The following is a 20,281-nucleotide window of genomic DNA, read 5'->3' as shown; positions in this document are numbered from 1 at the left end:
AGCAGGACTATAGGGGAGGCTTAATACTGACACTAAAACACCCAGCATGCAGCAACTACATTATCTCTTCCTTACCTGCTGTTCCACTTGTGTCACTCTCTTCTCAAATCCCTGTGCTGACTTCCAGTCTCCTTCTACATCAAAGTTCAGTTCCCCATTTCATCTTTAAGGCCTCACGTGGCTCTGTCAGAGCTTGCTCCCTCCTTCTTCTCCCACCCTACTCAGTGCTCAGTCAGCACATCTCCCCCTCCCCGGCCCCCCTCCATCTCCCTGCAGCAATGACTCTGCTCCTTCTCTCTTGCTGCCCTCTCCCCTCACCGCACAACCTGGTTCACCTCCCTCGTGCCTGCCCTCAGGACTCATTTACTGCAGCTAGTCTTCCTGCATTAATGACTTCTACTTCTCCTATGCCTTCGGCAAGATTTGCCCCTTATGACTATTAACTTTGTTTACTATATTACATCTTTAGAATGAGGAATGATTCAGAGATACCCAGCCAAAGCCAGGAGCAAACAAGACACGAAGATGCCATCGCTCAGCTCATGACCTTTCTCGGGCACTTCCTTCCCTCGTTCCAGCCTGCACGTCTCAGACCTAATCTTGTCCCCACTGTTTTCCCACTGACCTCACCAGAAGCAAGATCCAGGCCTCACAGTTGCTGCCTAACAGCTGCTGAGAGCCTCTTCTGAAGAGCTGAGAAAGGCTGGGGTCTTTGTACTGTGAAATCCTGGGGGGCAAGATACTGCCTTTTTAGCTGCCAGTAAAACAGCATATACACATGATGGCATGTGGAAATACATAATAATGCTTAACACTACGAGCAGACAGCATTAGCAGGGAAAGGCTTTCCCCTCCCACTCACCCTTTGTCTATGTTTCTTTCCTGTTGTCAAAATTTAGCATCCTCCACTGAGAGACTCAGTTTTGCTCTGATGCTTGGAAGGCATCCAGTCCCAGCTCACTCGCTTTCCCTGCCAGTCTCCACAGGTATTCTGTACACAGGGCTTCCAGCTAGTCAAGAAATGCTCACTCTTCTCCCCCCCACAGGGGAGTCTCCGAGTGCCGGGGTTGTTACAGGATCCCAGTGGTTAGGCAAAGTCATTCATTCTTGCTCTGATGTTTTAATCGCCTCTGCTCCGCAGTGCACCGTGAAGTGCACTACAGGAGAAGAGGAGCCCTTCAGCAGGAGTGGAGGGCAGCCCTGAAGAGGCGTTTACACAATGAATTGTTATGTCAGGTCACAGAAGAGGCGACAGGAAAACTCACACGGCTGTGGTTCTAGCTTGGCCAAAACTCATTTTGGTGTCCGCTAAAAGTGACTCCAGGAGAGACAGTTTGGATCAGAGACTAATGCGTAGATGGAATTTCATGGTTTAGGTTGACATAAGTCTAACGCTGGCTTGGCAAAACCAAGGCCACAGCTTTCCAAGGCTGTGCTGATCAAGAGGGCCAAGAGGTTCTTGGTACACAATGTATCTCAGAGATCAGTTGGGAAGAAGCAGACTGACAGACTGAGATGTGGCAACTGTGGGTAGAGTTAAGCCAAAGTCCCCAAGGGCCAGCTGTACTTTCAACAGCCACAGCTGTCCCAGCAGGACCCAGAGAGAAGCTGCAAACATATGCTAAATAAGGTGCACAGTAGCTGACATGAAGTCTGGTAGATGAAGAGACCAGGCTGAAAAAACATGAAGAACTATTTTCCTGCCCCACAAAACTCTGAAATGAGAAAGCTTCCTCTTCTGCACCGGGTTGGGACAAAGACGGTTTTTAAAGGCTTTTTTTTTAGACCAAAACCGTGAGTTAGATGCACTGAAATTGTCAGTAAGCCAATAGTTCAGGTATTCACCTTATTCACCTGGGATTCAGATGGTCAGGTCAAAGTCTCTGTATCCCTCTGAGAAATTTTCATTGAAAAACTCTGACCAATTTCAAGAGACAAAGACTTTCAGCAGTGGCTGTAGCATGGGCAATAAAAGGGATTTTATTCATGGAGGCAAACACACAGTGGAACTGAAGCGCTGCCGTTCTTTATCTTGGCACGCTTCCTGACTGGCAGCTCCAGTTCAAAGGTAGGGTAATGAGGTTAAGATCTAAGGTGCGGCACAACATTTGTTGTTGCTTCACAGACTATAACTATAGCTATAGCAGTAAATTAGAAACTGAGGAAGGGGCTGGAATGTCAGACCAGCAATTCCAGTGCAGAACTGGTGATTTTTTTCCAGGGAAAAGTGGGCAAATATGGAAGGAGTTTGGGCCTTGGCAGTCTTTCAGAGACAAGTTCTTTTTTTACAGACTTAAGAGTTTCAGTTCTGAGACCTATGTTACTCTGTGTGTGGGGTAGGTGGGGAGGTACAGTTTGGTGTAAGAAGCTCTGATGGGCATGTCTCTAGGTAGTACAATCCTGGCCACAGAAGGTGGCTTGGTACCTGGCTTGGACTTGATCCAAAACCTTGAAACAGCCTTTCAGGTTTCTAACTGAGTGTAACTGGACCAGATCACATTAGAAATAATATTCCTTAGTCTAGTATTGCGAGTAAATTTTATCCCATTATGAATAGCCTCCTCCCCAGGACGCAAGAGTGATGTTATGTGTAGAGAGCAGCTGAAAACGCTTCAGAGATCAGCCCTAGCACATAGCTCACACCTACAGACTCTTCCGTAATAAATTAGCGTGCTCAATGGATGAAAAAATATTGGTGCAGTAGTGCGGCTTGCAGTCAAGCTTCAGAAGGGTTATTATGACTGAGCAACAGTACCTGCTCCCCCGTACGTCTTCTCTGGCTGCGCCACAGGTAGTTTCACACTCCTCCTTTGCAGCCTCCCCTTCAGCCTCCCCTTTCCAAATCATCCTTCCCTCACTGACCTCCTCTCATCTTTCTGGCACGCATCACCCTTAAATCTAGCACACTTCTCCCCTGCATGGTTTTCTTTTTAAAAGCCAGCATAAACTAACAGGATACACACACACACACACACAACCATAAATGTCTCATGATCCTGTGCTGCCATAAACCTCCCTCTTCCAAATACCCTGCTGGCACTGTTTGCTTGTTAAACAAGCCCAGTGCTGTGCTTAAGTCTAACTTTTGTTGTAATCACTTCAGGAGAGGGCCAAGTCACTATGTTTCCTTGTAAATCACTGGGGTAACAGCAACCCAGAGGAAATAACAATAATAAAATTATTAATGTTCTAATAGCAGCCTCTAAAAGCTAACACCACTCGCAAGGCTTGACATTTGTTTTTTGCTCAGCTGCATAAAAAGGAACCTAAAATCAAATCCATGCAATACCTACTTTAACACCCAATGTTTGATGTGGATTATGAGTAAAGCAGCAAGTTGGAACAGCAGCAACTCATCTGGAGACATTGAGAGCCACAGCATAGCTGTGCTAAAGCAATTTGATCATACTCACACGGGCCAGCTACCCTGTTCAGCCTGGTGGGGTATAGACTGTGTTTACCAACACTTTCTGAACTCCAGCAACCCAAGGAAAAAGTAAGCATAATTTTTCTTTCGTGTGTAAGATAGGAAGCTCTGTGTCCTGGCCCTTTTAGCACAGAGAGCACTGCTTTCCTACAGCTTTCACAGACCAGGCCAGTTGTTACTCCAGATACTTGCCCTGCCAGCAATTGCACCAAAATAATCCCAGGGAATCAGGAGCCTAAAATTCTTTGGGACCCATACATGCAACCCATGCAAATCTTCAAATCCTGAATCTTAGCATAGCTGGGAGATGCATGAAACAATATTAAGCCGTATTTGGATTCAGTGTTTGGGCTGATTGGGAAGGGGCTGCAATGGAGGCTGTCCCCACCCTGGGGACATGGCCAAGGCAGGGAGCTCCCCTTTCTGGGATAGCTGGGGACACCAGTGGCTTCCTCCCCAGCTGTCTTCAAGAAGGGGTTTGCTGTACATCAGATCAGCCATCCACTCCTCCTGCCCTGTCTTCCCCCCAGTTTCATATTCTTTATTAGTTGAGGAGTATTTGGGAGGCTTTGGATCGTTTTGTGAGTGAGACCCAGGTCAGGAGTGGATTTACGGGAGGTGAGCATCCTGAAGAGGTTCGGCACACTCACATTCCCCTCATCCCAGGCTGCCCCCAGAGCACAGTGCTGGGCAGCCCTGGTCCGGCTGGGGAGCTTCTCTGGGTTGGCTTCTCCCAAAACACCAGTGCTGCAGGGCAAGATGTAGCGACTGCTAGAGGAAATTGCAAAATTAGAAAGTCCTGACCCCTTCCTCGAGGGTTTCAGTTTCTGATTTGAAGTGGTGCATTTCAGGGCATAAAGGGCACAGGGCAGAAAAGCTCCACGAGTGCATGGCCCTGCACGTTGCAGCTCAACCCAAAGCACTGCAGTCAGCAGGGCTTTCTGCCAAGGAAATCCTATGCCGAGTTCCCTCCTGGCCATCTCTGGTGGGCTGCCTGAAGGGACAGCAAAAATTCCAGCATGCTTTCTGAACAGAGTGAGGGATAACCAATATTCCCTGCCTGGGTAAATCCGCCTCCACTCTCCGAGGGCAAGCGTGTGTGAGCTCAGTGAGCACGTAATGGCTGCCATGCTCCTCTGCAGAGCCACTGCGCTGGGGGATCTTTCTCAGTGTTGCATGAAGGGCTTTGGGTTCCCTGGGGTATAAAAAGTGCTAGAGAAAACCCAGCCCTTCCCTTGTTCTATTTCCTCACCTAAAATAAACTTCACACTCACCTGCTGGGCTGGGATAGCCAAAACAGGTTGTGCATCGCCAGTGGAGCTGCTCACCCCAACTCAGGCAACCGTGGCCAGACCCCGAATTCTTACCCAGAGGTCATTAAAGAAATCAGACAGAGCCTACCTGCCCAGTCCTTTTCCCAGGGGCAGGGAGAGCAATGAGGTGAAAGGTCCTGAGAACCACCAGGGCAGGGCTGCAGTTTTCCCATGGGAAGCAAGCTGAGGAATTCCCACGCCCCGCTATTCTCCAAAATTTCTACTGCTGACTGTCAAATACATTACAGATTTGACAATTCCTACTGCAGGCTGACGATGTTGTGTGGGAGAACACAGGAGACTTGCTGAGACTGCCAAATTGCTGAACACGTGATGGGGGTCTCTCCCTTCCTCCAAGTGTCTGAGCTGTGGAGGGGAAGGGAAGGAGGGTTTAAGTGGCACAGAAGAGGGAGGATGGAGTGAAAGCTGCCTCTGTTGTTTATTTGCTCCACTCTATGGATTATTTCCCTGGGGTTCTCATGTATTTTTATCATTAATAACTAATAATATTTTTTATATAGCGCTTTGCATCCTGAAGGACCCTAAAGCACAACCCATACTTCATAAACTAATTCCCAGCTGTGAGCCTATTTCCCCTCTTGGTTGTGACCGTATCCGCTGAAGGAGCAGCTCAGAGCCACACTAGATTCACACCAGTCTAACTGAGGACAGTGTGTCCCTATAGATCTGGCTGGGTATGTCAGAGACATATGCAGCGTGGAGTTGCAGATGAAAGATTTGAGTTGCCTTTTCTCCTCCATATTTTAAAAACGACAAAGGAAATTGCATTCAAAAAGCCTTGTGAATGCAGCATTACAATTGCAAGGTTCAAGATCTGGAGTCCGGGAATAGCTAAACCCAGGTTCCTACTGGGGCAGGGGCTCAGCTGGCATCTGAACCAAGGCACTGTACGCCTCGTGGCTGTGTCCCAGGCTGTGCACATCACTTTTCGTGGTGTAAGGAGGGATGGTTTTCCTTCTTTTTTTGCCTGGCAAATCCATGCCTAGTAAATACTGTGCACAATAACTTCCAGTCACCCCTAGAGTTACAGTCTCTGACCCAAAACACGACCTACTGTACAAGGTGAGCCTGTCTCTGTCCTCTGATACATGCTCACGGATCAGCAGCACAATTATAGCTGAGGAGAAAAATGCAACCCGATAGGATGAGATGAATTATAAATTTTCTGGCGCATGGATTTTCTCTACATACTTCTGGGGAGAGACTAATCCATCTGAGCTCTAGGTCTTTGAGTTCGAGTTGGAGACGGTTCAGTCCTTATGCCCCCATATGGCTAGGATGCTCTGATTTCTAAGAGTTTGATGTTGTAACCCTATATGCAAAACAATATTGTTGCTGTGATAGAAGGGGGGGGAAAAAGAGAAGCAACAGCTCTTAAATACTCCCTTCATCCCATCCACCCCTTTCCCTCCAGGCTTACATTAGTATCTCCCTTCCCGTGACATCTGGATGTGCAGCCGTGGATTGGGATTGCCTGTGGTAGCTATGGAACATCTCCTCTCCTCCCACACCTTATGCACATCATTTCTCTCTCACTGCAGATAATTGCATCACCCTTCCTGTCACTCGGCTCACAGTTGTAGTGTCACATTTGACTCATTACACACATACACAAATGTTCTTGGTACAAATTGCCAGTTTTGGTTTGTTTTACTTTAATCCTTGTAATCTCTTGATTTATTTCACTTGCCCTTTCTGTTGTGCTTGGACTTCTCTCAATGTCCCGATCAACTTCTGCCTTTGCTTTTCCATCCTTCACTCCAGCAGCTCCATCCCTTAAGTTGCACTCCACGAGTTTAAAACCCAGCATCATGTTACAACATATGAGCACAACTATTTTCAAACTATTTTCAAGCTCATTTTCAAACTATTTTCAAGCTCATTTAAAGACCAGTTCTGCCTCTTCTTGCAAGGTGAAAGCAATAGCTTTTACCAACTCAGCTGATATACTTTGCAAGCTCTGCAACAGGGCTCGTATGCCAGAAAGTTCCTATGTTTTTTCCTACCTACAGCGACACTAGTCACTCTAACAGCTGTAGAAATCGTTTCTAACCTCTTTGCTGAGGAATCAGAGATACTGTCAATGCTTTACACATTCACTGAATCACACAGGAAAACATCAGTTAGAAAAAACAAATTATTTCATTGACATAGATATGAAACCATAACATGCATTTGTTATATAAGTTTATATAAAGCTGTTTTCTATTTCAGAATGCCAGCACAGCAGGGAAATGTGAGAAATACAATATTAAGAGGAGCAAAGTTATCCACAGCTTTAGGTGATCTAGATGAGCCTAATACATTTTTGTGTTTAGCATTATTTTCAGAAGAAATTCAGCTCAGGTTTGATTCTGGCGAAGTCTAGAAAATAGAGGCCATTGTTTACTAGGGGAGATGTTTGTACTGGATGCATGCAAAAATTATTTTTTGAATTATTTTTATCATTGCTGTGTTGAGGTTTTTCATTTGTAACTTGGACAGTTGTCTAGCAGTCCCTGAAAACCAGCCACCCGCAATGTTTCAGCTTGTAAAGCTCAAGCATGCTGGATTTGTGTTTGCACCAAAATGTGTTCCAGAGCCTTTGCCCAGTTTTCCCAGCCAATCTCACTCTCTGCCGGTGACAAAGCATGGGAAATTTCAAACCACAGTGAGGATATTTTTGAAAGTTACAACCCTGTAAAAAGAGGGTGTTTATAAATGGAAATCTTCATATAATCTTAATAATAGGTTTTGCTACCACTGCATCTCCACCCACGTACAAGGAATAGCTATAGCCAGCTCTAAGGCAGAATCTATCAGCTACTTAGCAGCATGCAGCAGTGTTACGGAGTGAGGTGGGAAGGCGAGGAGGCTGCCGCCTCCAAGGAAAAATGCAAAACAATTCAAGGCTGAGAGCAGGCGCAGGGTCTGGCCGTAATGCAGTGCAATCCCCGTTGCAGCTTCAGCTGCAGCGCCAGGCAGGCAGAGCGCTGCTGGGGCACCATGCGGGTGACGTTGGGACGTGATGGGGCTTTTCTGCACTCCCACGCTGTAGAGGCTCTATGGAGGGTATCCGAGCCGCCTCCAGTGGCACACGTGGTGTCTTCTGTCATTAGCCCCCTCTCCTTTGCCAGTGACTCTCAGGGAGGGCTACAGAGAGCAAGCGAGGAGTAAGCGCTGAAAAAGGCAGAACAGGAGCTTTGTCTTGGCTTGGATGGGACTTTTCTCCCCAGTGCTCGGTGGCCATTCACAACACCTCTTTCCTTCCACCTTGTCATCTTCTCCTCAGTGCTACCCCATACTGGCTTCGTCCACTTTTTTCTCCCCTGCCCATCTATGTCTGTATTTCTTTTTCTATTTATTAACTATTTCCTGACTAAACTCATCTCCCCAGGATTGGTATTATCAGGCCGTTTTACTGATGTAGCCTTGGTCATTGCTAATGCACTGTGAGATACCCCTTCCTTCATGCCCGTCAAGGCAGCAATGGTCTATAAGGCAGTGTTTGTACCATTTTTACTGCAGTAAACTCCCTTTATCATCTGATGCTTGGCAACAGCTGTAATAAACATGATTATTAATAATAAGGTGAGGAGAGCTGGTATAATGGTTCTACCTTGCAGGCAGCAGGGATATTCTTTCATAACCAAAAGATTAATTTCTGTTTTCCATCAGTTCTTTTACAGGCTTCTTCACCACAATATCTGAATGATTTCCAGTGGCACACTAAGTGATGGGGCTTGATAACAGTCACATGTGGTTTGTTCTTTTATCCTCTCCCCAGGGAGAGAATTATGTATGCAACATACTGGTTATGTTGCTAGGGTTTTGTTTGGGTTTTTTAACATATGCACTGCTGCATGTTTGTGTTGGGGAAGACCGCATCAAAGCAGGCGCACTGCACTTAGACAGGAAGGTGGCAAGATTTCTGATGGTCCTTTGTTCACATGAGATCTCTGCTATCGTCCCAGGCTCATCCCTGCAGACCTCATTTGCTGCCCCACTGAGCTTTACCTTGTTCCTCTGCCCCTAAGGAGAGCTGCGAACTCTTTGGTCTTGAAACTAACTGCCTGAGTCAAAAGGTATTGCCACTAGCACAGCATCCCCAGCTGCTGTGCAGGGTCAGAGCTGTCAGAGCAGCACCTGCTCAAACCCCAGAATGACCATCCCTGGCAGCACAGTGGCTCTGTTTGCTGGTACAGCCCTACACCCTGTAGCCAAGGCCTTTAAATGCACTGAGGCACGTAAAAAGATGGTCTCATTTTTGTAAGGTGCTTATCTATGGAGAGATTCCCCAAAAGGGATAATGAACACTTTTGAAAAGCCAGCCTTTCTTCTGGGCATGTCAACCAGGTGGGTAAAAGCAGATGCCCATGAGCCCTGTCTGTGCTCCCTGCTGCTGTGCTCTTCATCAGCTCCACGTCCCCCAAAACAGTGAGTGCTCTCAAGCGCTTCATTCTTGGAAGGGTGGAGAGCACTCAAAATGCCTTCAAAGGGCTTTTCCTGTGCTTCCCTTGATGCTTCATGAAACCTCGTGAAGTCGTGTCAGGTTGGGCATTAATAACTCAGTGTCACTTGTGTCATTCTTTGACAGGGACAGCAGACCTCCTTTCCTGGTTTGGAAGCCTTTTGCCAATACATGTAACAAAGACATGCCAACGGTTTGCCATGTAGCTGTGGAATTTGTCTTCCAAGCCCAGAGGCTGGCTCTGAGCCCCACTTCACCACCTGGTACCACATGGGCTATGCTCAGGAGCAGGGTCCTGGAGCAGAAAGGAATGTTTGTGTCTGACTGCCTGCCCTTCATGCGCCGTTTCTCACATTTCTTTTGCGGCTAGATAGTAAATATTAGTCTAATCTGCAACGAAGATTACTTCTAAGGCAAGAATCACAAGTGTGAATTTGAGAGAGCTTTCACATGCATGCAGCCTTCACATTTATCTGAGAGAAGGTCACATCAAAGATGAGCACATCATGTTTGAACTGGAAGGTGGGGAGAATTATCTGGCCCAAATGATCCAGTGTCTGATCACTTCCATATTTTTAATATAAATATCCTCAGGCTATAGCCCTGAGGCAGGGAAATACCATTATTCTCATTTTGTGTGAAAGAAAAGGAGGGTTAAGTGACTTGCCTAAAATGATACAGGGAGTGTGTGGGAGAAAGAGGTACTGAATTCTTGGCCACCACCAAGCCATCTTTCCGAGCTTTCAGAGACAACAGCTATATCCAGCCCCCTTTATTTATTTCTCTAGAAGCCATCATGCCAAAACCTCTGCTAAATTAGAGAGTGAGACTGAAAGAAAGCTTTCAGTGGATTGCTTTTTTCCATAAATGGAAATATCACAAATCATTCTGGGAAAACAGGTCTTTCTGTTCTCATCCCTCTTTGTCTGCTTCTCTCCTTTTGGATGTCTTTTCCTCTGCCTCTGGCTCCCAGTTTTCAGATGTACAGTCCTGGCCATTTAAAAGTGTTCTTACCCCGCAGGAAGGGAGTAGCTTTTCATTCTTTGGAACTTACTATTTTGTGATGGATTGCACTCTGCAGGCAAGCGAGACCTCTGAAAGAGACAGGGCTGCACAAAGCAGCACAAAAATAAACTGTATTACCAACAATACCAAGCCAGGTTCTCATCGGGGGTAACTCAGTCTGACTCTCGCTGCAGCAGAGCTGACGGCTGCCAGCTGTCCTGGATAGACAGCCTGTACCCAAACAATGACCTGGCTGCATTGGAGGAGGGCTGATTTTCATGCATCTTAGACGTTCAGTCCCTCTTGGCAGCATGGCAGCTTGTCTCTGCTCTTATTGCCCTGGCTGGGCAACTTCTGTCCTGGTCCATGCACTGAGGGGATGCCTGTTGCACCAGTCCTAGCTCCTCCAGACTGCATTTTCCAAAGCTTGGGCAACCAACAAGCAAAGGGTGAGGATCTTGTCTAAGGACTCCCAGTAATACCCAGGGCACTTGGGGGATGTTCTGTGATTTTCCACGGACCTGGGCATCCCCAGACTTTCTGTCCTGAAAAAAATCCAAGCTCCTCCCTGCCTCCTCTGCAGCCTGCACATCCCAAAGCAGGCTGCTCGAAGGATGCCCACACTGATATGCCAGTGAGAGGGAGGTGGCTGCGATGAATGAGAGAGACTGAGAAACAGGAGGAAGATCTGGTGGGTGAGCATGAGAAAGAGGATGAGGGGAAAGTCCAAACTGTGCTGGGAGAGCTGCAGGGAGGAGGTGGAAGCGCGTGGCTGAAGGTTCTCAGAGAGACATGCAGGAGAAGCCAGAGTGCTCAACACCAGCCTGTTCCAGGGTTTGCAGCATGAAATAGTTCAAGTTGGAAAGAATGGGAAGGGCAAAGGGACACAAATGCAGAGGAGACATTGCTCTCACTCCCTTGAGGGGCTCTCAGAGCCCTACTCGCCTTCCCAAATAATGATTTGCTTTTGCTCAGGCATTCAGGAATATTAACTATAGGGTGGAACATGGCTTTTCCCTCCCTGGCTCTGCAAACTGCGTGTGCAGCACGGGAAAAGGCTGTTATGTCAGATCTCGGCAGCACTGCTGAGCTGCTCCATCCCCCTCCCCGTGTGTGGCCACAGCGCTTCCACCAACACAGGTGCCAGGGAGGCTGCTGCACCATCTCAGCAGGCCACAGATGTCTGTCAGAGAATTGCCGAGTGACCTTGGCGCAAGAAGCGATATCGAGGCCTTCCCTACACCAAGAAGGTTTCTGAACTGCCACCATCCATCACCCACCTACTCCATGTGCTTGCACAGCTGCGGGCACCAGCACACCCACACCATGCCCTCTTTAACGCATCCCCGCTCGGCACAAGGCAGAGCAGTACGGTCACCCCCATTTCACAGGGTGGGACTCTAAGGCAGAGGGAAAAAGTGGTTTTAACAGCATGCCTGTGGCAGAGCAAAAACTGAATCTTGTTCTCTTCTATTCCCAGTTAGCACATTAATGACCTAAATTCTGCATCCTTTCCCCATCCATTCCCCAGAGGAGCTAGGAGGCATTGGATGAGAGGGTGTGGTAGCACAGGCAAATAGTCAGCATCCAGAGTCACGGTGCTCTGTGCTGAGCACAGACAAAGCAGGGACTCAAGTGGGACCCACGCTGCCCACCCTGCCCTCACGAACCTTGGCAGGGTTGAGCCAGGGAGGGGGATCAGCCTGGTGCAGCATATCAGGCTGTGGTGAAGGGCAGCTCCTCAATGCCACGGCATTTTAAGCAAGCTAAGGCTGGACGTCCCAGTGGCCAAGCACCTTGCTGAGCTAGATCAGCAAGGCTTTTTGGACACTCAGCATCAGGAGCAGATGAGCTTCTCACAAGTCCATATAAAAGACTGCACAAGATGCAGCATCTTTCCCAAGCAGCTCGATTCTTCACATAGGAATTAATCAGGCTCAAATACAGCAAGAAATGGAGCAGGGGAGCAGGGAAAGGATGGCACAGAGTGAGGGGGTTTCCAGGTGCAGTGCCTCTTCCCTCTCTGGCTGATTCCAACTGGGGGGCTCTGGCTGTGCGCTGGAAGCCTCACCTGGGAGGTGCATGCAGTCTCTACCTGCCCTCCCAGCATGTATGGGCAGGAGGCATTCAACGTTCAGGATCTGCTGGGCAAGGAGCTGAGATCTTAGGCTGGAGACTTCCCCAGTGCCTCGGAGAGTGGCAGTCTTCACGTGCACTGTACAGCAGTGACCGCAGCCAAAGGACCAGGGTGACGAGCTGCTCGTCTGTCGCTGGCAGATGGCCCCAGGCAGTCAGGGGCAAGCAAGGGATAGGGCCCCCTTCATGCCGTATTTAAACGGGCGCGTTGCAGGGTGGGAGTGTGCAAGCGAATTTTCTCGGCTCTGAAGCTTTTCTTTCAGAATAGCCATGGCTGAGATGCAGGCACTTCTTGAATGAGGCAACTGGATTGGGGATGGGTGGTTAATAAACTATTTTCATAACCCAGAGTTTCAGTGTGGAAATATACTTCAGAGGTACAAGGAGAGGCTTTGTTCCTACCTTCTTCTGCTACTACTTACCTCTTACATGCAAACACACTCCTCTCTACTGTCTCTAGCCTCTTCATGGAAGCTCATTGAACTAGTAGTTAAAGGCAATAGGTATCTCAGAAGCATCAGACACAAGCTGACTGGATGCAGAAGGAGCTGAGCTTGGGGGCTGACCCACCTGCCTTCTACAGCTATTTGCTCAGCACTGCCTCCCAAAGCATCCCAGACCTTGCTCCAGGAAGACTTGGTCTCAAGAAGAAAATCCTTTGAGCTTGGTCCTTCTCTCAGCCATTCCCAAATCCCTGAAAGATCACTGGAATTTATCTGGAATAAACTTTTCAAGACATGACTCAGGGACTTGATATGATACCTGCAGGTCTCAGCCTGGGTAGGGTTGGCCTGGAAGAGCTCTGGGTTCCTCACGAGCAACCCTTCCCAGAAGCAACAACCACAAGTGTGGTGGCCTCACTGTCCCATCACCCTGCACATCCACCTGGTCCAGTGGCTGGGCTCAGGGCCTTCCCAGGTTGCCACAGCATTTGTCACTTTCCAGATTCAGGCTCCAAACTCTTCTGCTGACGGATCAGTCAGCCTGACCCACTTTGGTGGGTGACCTCTGGGGAGGGGGCCCATGGGATCACCATGCCTATCCATACACCTCATGTGGGCACTGCATTCCTCCTTTCTGGACAGATCATGCCCATCAGTTCTGTGCAAGAGTCCAGAGGGAAATATAAGGGAAGGCAGGATAAAAACTTCGGGGGAGCCCCAGAAGGTATAATGAAATTGCCTTCTGCATGATCACATCTGTTCAAGCATGAACAACCTGATCCTTTGAGATACTAATCAACTAGTGGTCGTGATGATGTGGCTTAAGGATTACCTGGAGTGGTATTCCTGATTTCAAGAGGGGAGAGACATGAATGATGAAAATAAGAGCCTGGTAGACATCCCAGATGGCAAAAGTCTGGGAAGATGTCACTGGCTTCCTGCTGGGGTAGCTTTGCTGTCATGGAGTGTGTGAAAAAGGGTGGCCCATGAATAAGGCCAGCAGAAGGCCCTGTACATAAACCAGCCTGACGAAACTGAGGGTGAGCTGCCCAGCTTCCCTCACTTGTGGTGGAAGATTTTACTCCCCCATTGCAAAGGGTGTTTTGCTGCATACACACACTTGCACCAAGCTTCTTGTAGCCTTAGTCTTCAAATGGACACAAGAGGAGGCCTGACGAAGGTATGCAAAAACAAGCAGTCATACAGAGGAAGTAGATTAAGAGCTTTTGTTCTTCTCCTATGGGAGCAGAACAATAGCATGTACCCTGTCTGTGAAATGAATAGGCAGCAAATTCACAGCTGAGAGAAACAAACGCTTTTCCACCCAAACCTGATCACCCCGCCATACACAGCACTGCTGGGATCCACCAGGACCACACCAGCTGAAACACAAACACCCACAGTTATGCCGATTGATGCTGAGGGAAAGGTCCCCGAGCCTTATGCTTCACAGCCTGACCCAGACTCTGGCTTGTCTTCCCATCCCACCTCCCTCAGAGGTGGGCAGTGCTCTCCTGTCTGTTGGTGGCAGGAGTCACACCTGCTAGCCAAAGCCTCTGGTGCTCTCCACCGTTTGAAGCAAGGGGCATAGGGCTAGGAGGGCACCAGGCTTGATCTAGACAGCAAATCACATGTTCCTGTGCAATTAAGAGGGTATTTGGTGTATGAGTGTGCCAGGAGGGTACCTGGGCATTTAATGGGCATCCATACATGAGCGGGTGTGCTGCCTGGAAGGAAGGCAGAGCAGGCACAAAGGGCGACGCAGAAGGCAGCTGTTCTTGTGAGGCAGGTTTTGGTGTTCTCATTTGTTCTTTTTTTTCTCTTGTTCCCTAGGGAATTTTAAAGGTCTGTGTAAGCAAATCGATCACTTCCCTGAGGATGCAGATTATGAAGCCGATACAGCAGAATATTTCCTCCGTAAGTCTGCAGGCTCTTCTCCTTGCAATGGCTTGTAGATGTTAGCATCGCGTGCCTTTTGCTTTCTGAAGGTAGGGTGGTGGAGACACTGGGATTTGTGAGGCTCACCAAGCCAGAGGAGGTGACCCCAGAGCCTTGCCACCACCCAAAACCAGCTCTGCTCACATCTCCCTGGGGCAATGCCCATAAGACAGTGCAAGTTTCAAACTCATAGTAACAACCAATGGTATAGTATATTTTTTAATAACACCAATTAATTACAATATAAATCCAGAGTCTTAATTCAAATCCATTGCAGAACTGCTGAGTGAGCTTCAGGTCAGGACTGGGCTAGCTGGGTCAGTGTGAATGTGTGTGTGTGTCCTCCTAAAGCAGAGGAAGGCCAGGTTGGATGTGGCTTTGAGCAACCTCATCCAAGTGGAAGGTATATCTGCCCATGGCAGGAGGGTTGGAACTAGATGATATTTAAGGTCCCTTCCAACCCAAACTATTCTGTGATGATATGATTTCCTTACCTGATATTCCAGTTGCATCAGATTTAAGAAATCAGCTGGACTGTGTCTGAAGAACACCTATTTCTGTCTTCACCTTTCCCCAAACACCACTAGAGGCTGTAAATCGGATTTTTGCTGGTTTTAGTGATTTTAGTGATGGGAATGGTAAGCAGGAATAAGGACAGCCAGAGCCCTTTGAAGAAAAGACCTGGTGCTCACTCAGGGCCCTGAGGACAGGTGCTGTATGCCAGGCACGTGGCGCCTCTGTAAGGAAACCTAACCTGAGCTCCAAGCCCAGCCTGTGATGTGCAGATGAAGCTCTCACTACTTTGTGCATGGGAACAGGGAAGGCAGCCTGGCCAGTGGGGCAGATCCACATCGTGTCATCACAAGTCAGCATTTTCACCTGCCCCAGAACAAGGACTTGCTCTTCCTTTAGCACAGCTGAACAGGGTTCACTCCTCCTCTTAGGTCCCTACCTTGCTACCCTACCCTCCCTCCACAAGCCCAATGCCTTTTGACATCACAAGAAGAGAACTTCTCCCTTCAGAAATCTGACATTTTGACCTCCCAAGGTTAAGTGTCCAAGGTCTCCAAAGGCTGGGACCCTTTCAGCATAAGGGTCCTTGTCACCCTGGTGTGCTCCAAGCCAGACGTGGAGACCCAGCCCTGTGGTAGAGAGATAATTTAGTCTCTGTGAAGCTCATTTGTATGTCAAAAGAGGCAGATCTTATGCTGCTTCCTCTTTGTTTCTCAAACAGTTCTTCATCCACTGTAAATAACCCAGGGAGATTGCTTCTTTCAGATGCCTTTCTGCAGCACTGGTCTCTTAATCGCTGCATGGCCCCTGAACAGCAGAGCTGAAGACTGGGGTTTGATCCGGTTTGGCACAGTGACTGTGCAGGCTGCCTCTGAGGGCAAACCAGCTCTTGCAGAGTGCTTTGGGAGCAAGGACTCTGCTTGCAGCATCAGCAACACTTCAGAAAGAAGAGTTGGGGGGAGGGGGAGAACATCTTGAGAAGTCTCAAGGGTCTGTTCCCTCAGAGGGAACAAGATCTGAAGACAAAAATTGGCCCAACGTCAGGACCTGACAGTATCCCCAGGGTAGAGCCCTTTTTAAGAAAGAAGCAGGTTCAAAGAGGGATTTGGCAAATCAATAAAGGACTGCTTGGGTGACTCCGGAGGGAAGTGGGATTTCTGCTGGCTTAGACCTGACTGGACAGGGACCCTACTGAACAGCTTCTTCCCAGGACTTCTGCCAAACCAGAGTCCCTGGGCACTCTGCATGGGCAATGCCTGGCAGTACTGGCAAGAACGGCTAGGAAGTTGTTTATTAGTACCAGCCCAGGCGATTTCCTCATTCAAGGGACCAGGATGATTGTGGGGCAGTGCCCATGGTCTGGCTAGAAGCGCTGAACTTTATTTCTGCCAGCCATCCACACGTGTCTTTTTGAAATCAGGTGCCTGTTGTCAGAGAAGAAGCAGAAGCATCCCTGAATTTTTTTGCTAGAAGACACTTGAGTTAAGAGTAGATGGATGATACGAGGGAGCATCCAAACACCATCATGAGTCCCCTTCTCTATAAATCAAAGGCTCTGGACCCCAGAAGACTGGATAAGATTCTGCCCCTCTCCTTCTGGTATGGTCCCCCTGAGGGGCAGAAAGCAGGAGCTGAGCAAGGCTGCTGTCCTCCTACATCACATAATGCCCACAGCTCCCCATGTCAGCCAGCAACTTTGTGTCCTCCCAACAGATGTGAATTTCACAATTAAGACCCAGATAAAACTGATGTGGTCAGGGCCAGGTTGCGGGACTGACCAAGCATCCCTCTAGAAACCCCCTAAACAGTGGATGTCTGCTTACTGCCATTTAAGCTTCACATTTGTCAAATTCTACCTCGCTTTCCAGAAGCTATTAAGATGGTTATTATCACTATCCTGTTCCCTGAAACACAGACCAGCAGAACTGGAAAGCAAGCAAGAGAGGTTTCTCCCTGCCTTTTGCACTCCCCATGTGTAGGCAGTGGGCTACAACCCTCCTCAAAGAGCTGACTGCTTGTGCCTGGTAGGATCCTGATGCCAACAGGGTCTTTGAACCACAGTCTCTGCTCACTTAAGAAAAAGTCCTGCAATTGCTTCAGTAGGGTTCATTCCTGCAGGCAAGGAGGGATTAGCTTTCATCCCCCCTTCCAGATCTTTGCTCCACAAGCAGAATTGCACCACAGCCCGTCTGATACCTTTGTTACCAAGCAAGGCTTCATTTCACACTTTAGCAGCTTATTTTCTTTTGGGAATGGAGGAGGGAAGGCCTTCCTAGTTAAAAAATATGAATATTGGCAACACAAACTCAGGCAGACTGTTGGTACCCACTGAACAGCCCACGAGCAGTGTGTGCATGCGTGCGTGTGTGGGGGTGTGTGTATACACAGTCCTGGCCTTTCACTGCTTGAGTACGAGAGAGTCCCCCCAGAAGCTCTGGGGTATGATTTGTGTGTGTGTGAGTATATACGTGCATCTATGCCATTGCCCTCTGCCGGCTGAGCTCTTCGCATATCGACCGATGGAGAGCGTGCGTGTGTGGGAGCTGGCACATCCGAACCCATCACTGCCCTCTGGAAGGAGCCCAGGCATTTAATCACTAGGATAAGCCCCGTGTTTCAGCACGCAGGGCTGAGACTTTCGCTTCTCAGTCCTCACTGCAGCCACAGAGCAGTGCACAGCACCAGGAGCTCCTTCCCAGCCCTTAAAAAAAAAAAAAAAAAAAAAAAAATCTCTCTCCTTGAGATGCTCATGCCCTTTTGGGAGGATTCCAGATTGAGCAGCTCCACAGGAAGCATTTGGGTTGCTGCTCTTTGAAGAGTGGGCTTGAGCGGCAGCGCTCTGCAGGAGGAGAAGCCAGAGTGCCAGGGCTCCCCATGCAGCCCATAGTCCCCCCCAAAAGCAGAGGAAAAGACAGCACGAGGAGGGACAGGCAGCACAAGCAGGCTCCCAGCTCAGCCACTAGCCCCCTCTGCCTGCCCACACCGGGCCACTGGCTTCACGGCAGCAGCCAAAGCACAGGAGAGTTTCTTCGGACCACTCTCTTTTTCTGACACACTTTGTTTCTCTCTCCCTCCTTTTGTCCCCCAATGCCTTTATCCCTCCTTGAATTACTCCCTGCCTGCATGTTGCCCTCTGTCTCTCCCCTTTGCCCCCACCCACAAAATGTGCTCGCATCCCTCTGTCCCCCCACCCCGGCGCTGTTTCTGTGCCCCTTTTTCCTCGCTCTCACACTTGCACTGTTCTTTCTTCCCCTTTCCCTCGCTCCTCCACAGGGGCTGTTAGAGCCTCTAGTATTTTCCCGATCCTGAGTGTGATTCTGCTTTTCATGGGTGGACTCTGCATTGCAGCCAGCGAGTTCTACAAAACCCGACACAACATCATCCTTAGTGCCGGCATCTTCTTTGTGTCTGCAGGTAAAGGAATGCACAGGGCCTGACACCCCAGAGATGGGCTTGCGGCGGGAGGGTAGGGGGCTGCCCAGCCAGGGCATCCTGCAGGGGCACGGTTACCTAGGCTGAAGTGTGTGTGTTCCCCAGCCCTGATGAGCCTTTTTCAGGGTGAAAGCAGCCTCCCAAGGATGCCTCTCCGCCCTGCCTGCTTGCCTGGCAGGGGCAGGCAGCAGCACCCTGCAGGTAGGGGCTTTCCTGCTGCTTGGGAGCTGCTGGAGGGAGAGGGTTTCCTTACACCCAGCATCTCAGGGACCAGCTGGGAATGCAGTCCAGGGATGTGGCAGGCACGCAAGGAGGGTCTTGCCTGGGTTTCCCCAAGGAAAGCTTCCCACCAGGAGGGGATGGGTGGCTGGGGACCCTCCCGTCCTCACCTCCCAGGGACAGGGGCTCAACCCCACAGCCCCCACCACTGCCATGTGTGACCCTTCTGACATCTCCCTCTCTCTCCCCCACTGGCTGGCTGGCAGGTCTGAGTAATATAATTGGCATCATCGTATACATATCAGCCAATGCTGGAGACCCCTCCAAGAGCGACTCTAAGAAGAACAGCTACTCCTATGGCTGGTCCTTCTACTTCGGGGCCCTGTCCTTCATTATAGCTGAGATGGTGGGAGTGCTGGCTGTCCACATGTTCATAGACCGGCACAAACAGCTGCGTGCCAACGCTCGTGCCACGGACTACCTCCAGTCCTCCGCCATCACCCGCATCCCCAGCTACCGGTACCGCTATCAGAGACGCAGCCGCTCCAGCTCCCGCTCCACCGAGCCTTCACACTCCAGGGATGCCTCTCCTGTTGGGATCAAAGGGTTCAACACCCTCCCATCAACAGAGATCTCGATGTACACCTTGACCAGGGACCCGCTGAAGGCAACCACCACCCCCACCGCCACCTACAACTCCGACAGGGATAACAGTTTCCTCCAGGTTCACAACTGTATCCAGAAAGAGAACAAGGACTCTATCCACACCAACACAGCCAACCGCCGGACCACCCCGGTATGAAGCCGTCACCAGGAGCTGAAAATGGGGCAGGAGCAGGCAGGAGGAGACGGGGTGGGCTGTGGGGTGGGGAGGGTGGAAGGGGTCAGGGGGCAGAAGAGGAGTGGGAAGGAGGAGGTGGAAGCACCCCTTGGGGGGGTGGGGACCTTCCCAACGCGCAAAAAAAAAAAAAATCAACAAAAAGCAAAAAAAAAAAATATGACTAATAAAAACAAAAAGAAAAAAAAAACAACGAACAAGCAGATAAGCAGACAAACAAGCGAGCAAACAAAAAACAAACAAACAAATGAAAAGGAAATGTGAGGAAAGAGACAACAGTGAAAAAAAATTATTTAAAAAAAAAAGAAAAAGAAAAAAGGAAAAAAGAGAAAAACTTTAAAACTGAAAGAGATTTAAAAAATAGAAATAAATTTAAAAGAAAATGCATGATTTCCCATGTACCATTATTTTAACATTTAATAAAAACAGACTTTAAAAAAATAAAAGGGAACCAAGAAACAACAAATGACAATAAATCAAGTGGGAGGAGGAGGAGAAGGAGGCAGCTCTTTGGATTTTCGGGGGTTTTATTCTTTAATTTTACGG

General features: G+C 48.9%; 1 protein-coding gene across 2 annotated transcripts in view; it reads left to right on the top strand.

Annotated features, from left to right (window-relative positions):
* Nucleotides 1–19,773, top strand: part of CACNG2 (calcium voltage-gated channel auxiliary subunit gamma 2) — a 52,006-nt gene extending 32,233 nt beyond the window's left edge. For both annotated transcript variants that reach the window (XM_040596995.1, XM_040596996.1), the window contains 3 exons: nucleotides 14,629–14,712; nucleotides 18,520–18,660; nucleotides 19,164–19,773. In XM_040596995.1, the coding sequence (XP_040452929.1) occupies nucleotides 14,629–14,712; nucleotides 18,520–18,660; nucleotides 19,164–19,699 (761 nt within the window). In that variant the 3' untranslated portion in view covers nucleotides 19,700–19,773. The remainder of the gene's footprint in view (nucleotides 1–14,628; nucleotides 14,713–18,519; nucleotides 18,661–19,163) is intronic.
* Nucleotides 19,774–20,281: the final 508 nt, after the last annotated feature.

The sequence above is a fragment of the Falco naumanni genome, chromosome 5, assembly GCF_017639655.2.
Source record: "Falco naumanni isolate bFalNau1 chromosome 5, bFalNau1.pat, whole genome shotgun sequence".
NCBI lineage: Eukaryota > Metazoa > Chordata > Aves > Falconiformes > Falconidae > Falco > Falco naumanni.
Note: the sequence above shows the minus strand (reverse complement) of the source record. Positions and strands in the feature narration are given on the sequence as shown.